Source organism: Miscanthus floridulus, chromosome 17 (assembly GCF_019320115.1).
Source record: "Miscanthus floridulus cultivar M001 chromosome 17, ASM1932011v1, whole genome shotgun sequence".
Lineage (NCBI taxonomy): Eukaryota > Viridiplantae > Streptophyta > Magnoliopsida > Poales > Poaceae > Miscanthus > Miscanthus floridulus.
In genome coordinates, this window is record NC_089596.1 from 67,289,213 (window position 1) to 67,298,709 (window position 9,497).

Below are 9,497 nucleotides of genomic sequence, written 5' to 3' on the forward strand. Positions count from 1 at the left end.
GCCCCTTTTATCCAGAGGTTGGGTATTCTAGGGTGTCATCGGACAGCGCACTGCCCCTAGGGTGGTGGTGCCACCGCCACTATTTTCCAGAGAGTACCCCAGGCCTTCATGGCACCAGACAGGGCACCGCCCCTGGGGTGGCGGTGCCACCGCCTTTTTATTCTAGAGAAGGGTGTTTTGAGGGTTTGGTCAACGCCCCTGGGGTGGCGGTGCCAGCCCAGTAACGGCTAGTTCAAAACTAGCCGTTGAGGTGGCACCGGACAGGGGGTGGCGGCGCGCCACCCTGCTGTCCAATGACCCCGACTTTGCTGAGTTGGAGGGTAACGACTAGTTCCTTGGCTTGGGGCTATTTATACCCCTCCATCTCGTGCTTTGAGGCTCTCTTGCCCATTTGTTTAGCTGAGGAAACACTTTGGAGAGCAAGGGAGAGCAAGAGCCTAGTGGGGTTGTTGAGATTTCCTAATCCAAGAGTAAGAACCTCATTTGTGCATAGAGAGTAGCAAGTGTGCATCCACTCTTCTCATTATGCTTGGTTGGGTCAAGTAAGAGTCCGTGCTTGTTACTCTTGGTGATCACCACCACCTAGACGGCTCGGTGGTGATTGAAAGCTTGGTGATCATCTGTCGGAACTTGTGGATGACCCCAAGTCATGGTGTGAGCGGTTGTGGGTGATTCACCACGACGAAATATCGAAGAATCAGCCCTTAGAGAGCACTTGATTCTTGCGGGGATCAAGGGGAGCTACACCCTTGCGCGGGTGCTCCAACGAGGACTAGTGGGGAGCGGCGACTCTCTGATACCTCAGAAAAACATCGCCGTGTTCTTCTCCCTCTCTTTACTTTGAGCATTTACATTTAAGCAACTCAATCCATGTCTTTACATTCTTAGAATTACCTTGCTAGAGTAGAATTGAAATCTAGGATGCAAAATTTTTGTGCGGTAGAACAATAGAAACAATTTTAGGCATTAGGGGGTGAAATGGGCTAAGTGTAGGGCTTAATTATTGAAAGAAATTTAGAATTAGCCTAATTTACCTCCCTCTTGGGCATCTTGGTCCTTTCAGCATCTCTTATTCCTATTCGCTGACTGTGTCCTCATCAACTCCTGTATCTCATTGGCTCGTTGAGCATAAAACTATGCTACTCTCTCTTTTTGTTTACTTGATTGAGGTCATCCATGTCCTCATACGCTACATGGCCGATAGTTGCCTTGTTTAGTTACAGAACATCATGTTACCTTTTTATTCAGCAAGCTCTGCTATGGTAACTCTTAGGCCTTGTTGCTCTTAGACCTTGTTTAGATGTCGGTGTATCCACCTCAATGCGTGTGTTAGGATAGGTTGGTGTGAAAGTTAGTTTAAATTCCACATCGACATCCAAACAAGCCCTTAGATAACTTTTTCCCCCCTATGTGGAAGCTTCAGAGCGTAAACACATGACACAAGTTCTAATATATAAACCTGAAGTGGATATGTTAAATATGCAATTATCTAAATTAATTGAATCAACCATATAGATTATAGCATATTTGATGCATTCATGCCGTTGTATTTTATTGCATTGTGTGCTTCGAATAGTTTCTGTTTGTTTGTTTTCTGTGTGCAGGAGAAATTGTTTTAATTTTTTTCTCATGTTTCTGGAAATGCTCTCTCATCCGCTAGTTGGGCCGTGGCCCAATTGAGCCAGCGGCAAGCCAGCCGGCAACTGGTGCTGCCCTCTTCCCTTGTTTCTCCGTCATTCCGGGCCGGGATGTCTTCTGTGTACTTCTGATCTCCTCCCTACGCTGCACGAGCCCAAGCTACACTGCTCGAGTTGAACTACTGCTGAACGGAAACAAACGGAATCAAACAATGTTACCTATGTACGTAAATGTAATGAAATGATGTTACAACTTACATATTTGTTAAGCACCAAGTTCGGATCGGATACGGAGTGAACACCATCTACGTAGTTGCATATATACGGTTTCTGTTGGATTCAGTTTTGTTTTTGCTTTTTACCTGAAGATGATGATGCCTACATTCTTGTTTAATCTTTCAGTATTGTAGAAATGTAAAAGGACAGCCCTACTATTGCCGACTGATATAGGGGGGGGGGGGGGGGGGGGGGGGGGGGGGGGGGGGGGGGCAAATCTGATTGCCCAGAGCAATTGAACAACTTAAATGTCAAATGTGTGCAACAAGGGTCAAATGCCACCCAAACGGGGACTAGAATCCTCATTCTCACTTCTTAGAAGTTGCATAGAGTGTGCAGTGAAATCTTTTTTCAGGTGTTTGTTCAATGTCAAATGTGTGCAACAAGCGTCCACATTGTTGGTGTTATCTAAACTTGCTATGCAATAAATCTTCAAAGGCCAATCTTTTATCACAGACATTGAAGTGTTGGCAACTATACCGAACAGGAGGGACCTCCTCCATAATCCCGGTCTCGTTGATCTTTGCAGCCAATCCTACCGGACTTTAGAGCTATCATGACGAACATGCTGCATTCTATCATCAAAATTAGCAGATGCACAAGTAGAGTGGTTGATAATCTCGCAAAGAAGGCAAGACATATTTCGATTCCTAGATCTGGCTTATTCTCTTATGAGTCTTGGACGTATTTTAGAAACTGTACTATCCAAATGACTCTAAAAACTTCCAATGAGACTTGGCCCATTTCTCTACTCTATATTTAAGTTTTAAATGAAATTTTATCTCTTCAAAAAATAAACTTATATGTCAAGAAAAGAAAGAGTTATCAGTACTCGGACACCACATTGTTTCAAAACTGTGTCATAAATCATATTTACCAGCTCGTGTTTGTAGAGCCTGACTGCAGCTGCTGGACCTTCCGCGGACGAGCCCGTGCTTCCAAGGTCCAAGTCTCATCGGCACTGCTTGGACCTGAAGTGCAGCTTCTGAAAATTGCGGCTTGCAAAAATCCGAAGACTCAAGCGCAGTATCTTCTGAAAGTTTGTATATTTACTTTGAGCCTGAAGTCTAGACTGAACAACAAATGCAGTTGAAGTCTATTGCCTTTCGATTATACGGTCGAGGAGACCACCCTGTATTATCACCAAGGATCAACGAAAAATTACAGATAACCGTTATGTGTGTGTACAAGCACCCCAAGACAGGAGCTTTCCCAGCAGCAGCAGAGAACATCTTATTCTGAATAAGATCAACTCAATTCTCTTCTCTGCAATCTGTACCTCCTCTCGTCTTCACACGACGCTGAACAGACAAACAAAAGATCATCACCTCGATGATATCTTGCTCGACACCGTCCGCACCGTCAAGCTAATACCCGGCCGCTGCTTCAGCCCGCTCATCGGGCCACTGCCGACGCCGACGCCGACGCCGCTTTCCCGGTCCCGGCTCCTGTTCAACGACAGCCTCGATTTGATCGGCGACACGAGCCTTGTCGCCAACCTTGACGGCGAGAACGAGCAGCGCCGGGTTTTTGCAGGTGACGCCTGAACCTTTACGGGCGGCGGCGGTGACGACACGGCGGCGGGCCTCGCCGCCGGCAGGGCCTTCCCGTGGATCCTGAGCTTGGACCCCAGCGCGCTCGGCGGCGACTTGACCAGGAACTTGTGCGGCGTCTGCCGCGCCACGACGACCGGGGACCGCGTCTTGTAGAACCGCTTCTGCTTCTTGGAAGGCGATGGCGTCGTGCACGCGTCGGTGTTTGCGGCGGCGGAGGTGGAGGCGTGGAACGCGGGGTTCGGGAACATCACCGCCTTCTTCGCCCACGGCCGGTTCTTCGGGGAGACGCGGTTGGCGGACACCGACGGCCGGCCGACGGCCACCGGCGGCGACGCGGGCTTGAACTGGATCCGGGACCGCACGCGGCCACGCGACGGCGGGGTGGCGGCGTCGGCGAAGCGCGTCGCGGCGCCACCCCGATGGCTCTGCTTTTCCCGGGCACGCCGGGCGCGGAGGGGCGTCTGCTCCGCCGCCGCCGCCGCAGGCTTCCTGGTCCTGGGAACCGGTTTCGGGGTCCTCGGGGGCTCCCGATTCGCAGCGCCGGCAGCCGTGACGATGTCCCGCGCGAACTGGCTGGCCTGCACGATCTCTAGCACGGTCTCGCCGAGCAACATCGCCGGCAGCGACATTCGCCGCCACTGCGCGCCCTCTCCGCCGCCGCCGCCGAACTTGCCGTTCGGGGACCTCTTCTGCGCCGACGCGGCGCCCCTCATCCTGCGGCGCGGCAAGAGTCAGAGTCAGAGACAGAGAATTCCCAGGAATCTAGGACCGAATCGACCGAATTCGGACGTGGAGCAGAACAAGAACACTTGCCTGACGGTCTCCTGCTTGCATCGGAGGCTGGTGCGGAGGTACCCGCGCGTGCTGCGTGGGCTGAGGCTGACGCCGGAGACGACCTTGGCGCCGCCGGCCACCGTGTACTGCAGCTCCTGCAGCCGCGCCATGCACCGGTCAACCTGCGGATCCCAACTCACCCGCCGAAACACGTCAACATCCCCGCAAAACTAAATCGAACGAATTGAATCGAGCATCCGTTCCAGTCAGCGTCAGCTCCTACCTTCTTGAGCGTCTCCCTGACGAGAGCCGGGTTGAGCGCGGCAGCCGCGGCGAGGGCTGCCGCCGTCTGCCTGTCCGGCTTGGCGTTGGGGCTCCTCGCCACCATGGTCGTCGTCGTCGTCGCGTGGAAGGGGAGGAGGTGGTGCTGGTGAAGGTCAAAAAAGGGAGCTCATAACGAGCTGGAATGGGAGGGGTTCGAAAGCGATTGGGCGACGCATTTCCGCGGGGGGCTCTGTGCTAACGGTCGGCGGTGCAACGGCTACTTCTCGGGAGTAATCACGGGACGAGGGGACCAACAGGCCGGCCCGGCCCGGCCCGGGCGCCTCTAGACTCTAGAGTAAAGAGCAGCTGGGCCCGCCACGTCACCCGGTGGACTTGTGCAGTTACAGTGGGGATAAATCGTGATTTGTCCTTGCTATGGACATAAAAAATAACAGATAGAGTTTATGACTAAGAAATCTATTTGGGGAGGCAATATTTGAACGGATTGCAAGCACTACGATGTTCAATTCTTGATTTTTAATCGCAGTAACCCTATCTGTCTATAAGAATACAAGGATTTTACCGGCGTGTTGCAACACAAGTCAAAAAAATAATAATAAAATGTTTGGTATTGTTCTAGGTAGCCAAATCAAAATCAAGACAGATGGTTCATATCCATATGTTGTTAGATGTCTTACCGGCAAATATTTTTCAAGAAAACTTTATATCACCAATCAAACGCGTATTGCACAACTAAACCTTGTCTTACATGTAATATTTTTCAAGAAAACTGTATATCATCAAAAGCGTATTGCACAACTAAACATCATGGTTTCTGATTGAGATTTAGTCCTAATTTGAGACGTATTGTATTCTAATTGCATCCCTGTTAAGGCGATTGCATTAGCCAGGCAGCAGCTTTCTACCCTTTTATCTCCTTTTCTCGTGGTTCCTTCTGGTGCTGCTTCTTCACGACGGCCTTGTGCCATTTCTTCAGAGCCTTCGCTGTCTGCTTGGCGAAAATTGTTCTCTTCATTTGTGATCAGGCGATACCATCTGGAAAGCAAACCTCTCCAACTTTAGTATTCCAAGAGACATGCATTTGGCAAAGCCAATGCTAGCTCAGAGTTGTGTGGCAGCCCTCCTGAGTTCTGAATTCTATTATTGAGTGAAGTAAATAATAATTCAGTTATATCACTTATCACTCTGGTGACAATGTTGGCTTGTGATTGAATATCAGCAAGCAATGTGAATGTGTTTTCACCTTAGATACAAGGGCATAGAGTGGAAGGGTGACATAGCTGCACATAAATCGGACAATAGCTCTGTAAAACAAAGAACCAAATTGGTTAATAAGTAGAATTTTTCCAAACAATAAAACAACAGACACTTGCACGACAAGCTCAAAGCTGTCACTGAAGCAGGACCTCAGGCCAAATTAGTAATGCACATATGTTTGTCATAGCAATGTCTTCACACAGACTACAAATTTGCCACAGAAGATGTTTCCTAGCCTCGAAACCAATCTTACCCAAACCCAAAAGATGTAATTTCAAATGCACTCTGCAGGAAAAGATTAAACAAATGGCTATTAGTATGTTCAACAGCCTGCGACCTTCATTTTATTTTCCCAAGTACATATAGAAGAACGGAGGCAAAAATCACTATACAGCAAAGGAAATATAACTGTCTGCTTATCTCATCATAATTGTTGATAGAATTCATAATTCGATCAATGCACCCAACTCAAGGTTCAAAGAGCCATGCATTAGGTTGTCTGGATGCTTTGTGTTCAAGCTAACATGCTAGTTGCTAAGGTACCTTTCTGAGCCCTTACTGGCCTGAAATGGATGAGATGGAGGACCAGACGAGGCTTCCGAACCAGATGGTTATCACATCTTATCACCGGCATGCCTTGAATAATTGCATGCCTCTCTGTAATTACTAATTTCAATAGCCATCATAGCAATTATAGCCAATCACCTACAGATAGGAAAGCGCGTTTAACATCAGCCAAACAAAACCTTTACCACAAAAGGGATAATACACAAATACTATAAGCACTTACTACAAGGGGAATCATAGAAGGCCAGAATAAGTTGTGCCATCCTGGACAAAGCAAAATCCAAATCAAAATAAACTAGAGCATCGTTTCTGCAGACCACCCATGTGCCCTAGAAACTATATCCTGCCAAATCACATATAAGTGGCTGAACATTTGGAGTGTGAGCTCTAATTTATGTGTGATCTGATAGTTCAATTTGAAAGCAGAGAATACTCACACTAATTTTCAAGAATATGATGGTCAGAAAATAAAATAAAATAATTCACAATGGCCATTGAAGAGCATGACATACACAGCAGAAGCCCATAAGGGCAGACCTAGTAAATTAATTGATGATACAAATGAGTAAAGCAGTAAGTAATCATCCGCATTTCTTACCGTATGCTAACAACTATATTGAATTCATCCTCTAAGGACATTAGGATGTACTTTAACCTAGAACGACCATATAAAATGATTTTTCAGCAGTCTAAACTGATAGCATGCGGTTAAACATGAATCAGAACTTTACTTATACAAATGAATCCATGTCGCAAAGCAAGGCAGTCTGTTCTCCGAACAAATCCTTGTTGAAGCAGCTGACTGGGCAACACTAACACGTCAGGAGCATACAAAAGCTGATAACGGGCCAAGTCCACTAATTTCCCTAACTCCATAGCAAAAGTCAGCACATCTGCTAGTGCATCACCAGAAAACAGCTTGAACAAGGCATCACCTTATCATCAGAAACTAGGAAGCCTTCTGCTCAGGCTGACATGAAATCTTTTGGCTGGTCAGCTGTTTTCGGCCGAGCAGTTCATGCCCTGCTTATATTAGTGGGGGCAATGTTTCTTGACCATAGACCAGCACCAATCGCCTCCCTGGATAGCAACTACCAACGAACCTTCACACTGCATCTCTTGAATGAGCTGCTCGAGTTTTGGAGTTTGTCCGGCAACGAAATAGAAAAACCTGCCAGAGGGAACCCCAACAATTGAGTCGCTCCGCCCATGATTTCCAGGCATGGTAGCAGCATTGGTACCATTTTCAGTAGCTTCAGCAGGTACGGTGGCAGCATTGGTAGCAAGAGCAGCAGCTTCAGTTACGGCAGCAGGATTAGTAGCAACTGCAGTAGCTTCCACACTGTGCAGAGTGTGACGCAATGCATCTCCCAATTGTCTTTCTTCAAGAGCTTCAGGTTGAAAGCCCATTTGGGGGGACCCTGGAATACCTCTAGTTGCTGCAGCTTGTTGCATGATCTTAGCAGGCGACTTCCAGTCGACTTCTTGCACCTCATCTTGCTGGTTTGAGGCATTCTGTTCTTCCTTCTCTTTCTCATGTGCGCGACACAACTGTATTATGTACTGGCTCTGTAACTGTAGCACATTGATCTTGTCTTGGCTTGAATACACCCCACAGGTAGTGTTTCCTTTGAAAAGCTGCAAAATTTAACATGATGAGTGACCAAACCAAACAGAACAGTAGAGATGTAAGGAAAAGCTAAAATACCACCGAACACCCTTGCCAGACAACAGGAAGGTCACAGCGTTCTGAACGAGCATTTCATCGAACACTATGATGCATCCTCTAGCATCTGCAGCTCCAGCCCATTATCTGCGCCATGCCACTACCATGGCCACCCGCACCGCTTCGTCTCCTTCTCCACTCTGCACACGAGGGGAGAGGAACAGGAAAGGATAGGAGCCGAAGGGTGATGCTGCGGCGCGGGGAGCGTGTGGCAGGGCTCATCGGCGAAGGATTCGACTCGGCTTCTGAGTCTCCCTCATGGGAGTCGCTTTGGCCTCGCGCCTCCAGCTCAGCAGCTCGATGTGACCTCCTAGACCGGGAGGAGGTGACCTCCTTGCGTCGCACCTCTGCCATGCGAGAGAGGAGTCAGCAGGCGCGATGAAGGCGGCGGTGACACTGGCAGGAGACTGAGGACTCGCTAAGAAGCTCAAAGAACTAGCACCGCCAGCGGAGGCCTGGGACCGACCGCACTCGGTCTCCTCGGAACCCCATAAGGCATAAGGGAAGAGCATGGGACATCGGAGGGCAGCGCGAGGAGAGAGATGGGCGCGGCGCGGCGCGGCGCGGCACGTGGCAGGAAGACGGCGTCACGAGGTCACGGTGGCCCGACAAGAGCAGAAGGGGAAGGGACCCGTTAGTAGCGGCGAGCGAGAGCGGAACACGAGCAATATCCCTCACCCTCGTATTTGAAAAGAAGTGAATCAAATACAATAGTAGGTAGGAAAGAAAAGCATCCTTTGAGTAGTAACTTTACCAAGATAGGGATAGTCGAGAGCAGGATGCCGGCCTTATTCTGTTTAGAAGAAATTTATTCACCGGCAAAGAAACGACTACTGCGAGTAGGAGCGATGCAACCGACGGGAGGACAATCCTAATTGGATTGGCGGACTAGTGAAATTCATGTAATTTAGAGCGCATGGGTTTATGGCTTAATGGGTCACAGACCCAGTATGACCCTAATCGATCGGTCTATATCACGTCCTTGTCGGATCCAATGGTTGTTTGGTAATGTGGATCAATCTCCGCCCCGAACCTGGATACTAGTATTGCTTAGATTCACTACGAACACGAGCGTCGTCCGCCAGCTAGTTGTGGCTCACACTTTAGGGTTGTTGATGCCGAGGAGGAGCGAAGCGAGCCGGCGGTGTTGACAGAACACTAGGGGTGAGCAGCTTGGAGATGGCACCGCCTTAATGCCTCCATCCTCCTTGAGTACTACCATCATCTTGCTGGGAGTGGCCACACGGTTGACGACCCTCGTGTTGTTCGTTGTTGTTGAGCAGGTATGCGTACGGCGGAGGCGTGGAGCGATGGGCAGTGGCGGTGGCGCGTTTACTACCCATGGCTAGATCTAGGAAGAGGATCGGTTGTGCTCGTACTATGTGCTTTGGGGTTTTTAGAGAAAGAGGATGGTGAGAT

General features: G+C 49.0%; 1 protein-coding gene and 1 long non-coding RNA gene across 4 annotated transcripts; both read right to left on the bottom strand.

Moving 5' to 3' along the window:
* Nucleotides 1-3,026: 3,026 nt before the first annotated feature.
* Nucleotides 3,027-4,655, bottom strand: LOC136518878 (microtubule-binding protein TANGLED1). Its single transcript, XM_066512575.1, has 3 exons — nucleotides 4,527-4,655; nucleotides 4,283-4,425; nucleotides 3,027-4,183 (listed from the first exon to the last, which is right to left on the bottom strand). The coding sequence occupies exons 1-3, from the start codon at nucleotides 4,629-4,631 to the stop codon at nucleotides 3,238-3,240; spliced, it is 1,194 nt and encodes a 397-aa protein (XP_066368672.1). The 5' UTR covers nucleotides 4,632-4,655; the 3' UTR covers nucleotides 3,027-3,237.
* Nucleotides 4,656-5,339: 684 nt separating this feature from the next.
* LOC136518900 (uncharacterized) lies at nucleotides 5,340-8,672 on the bottom strand. Of its 3 annotated transcripts, XR_010774648.1 has the most exons (5): nucleotides 8,061-8,672; nucleotides 6,576-7,990; nucleotides 6,329-6,490; nucleotides 5,772-5,832; nucleotides 5,340-5,665 (listed from the first exon to the last, which is right to left on the bottom strand). It is a non-coding gene; the product is annotated as an uncharacterized lncRNA (long non-coding RNA). The 3 variants fall into 3 exon arrangements; XR_010774649.1 differs by having other exon boundaries at nucleotides 5,340-5,563; nucleotides 6,576-8,672; XR_010774647.1 differs by having other exon boundaries at nucleotides 6,576-8,672.
* Nucleotides 8,673-9,497: the final 825 nt, after the last annotated feature.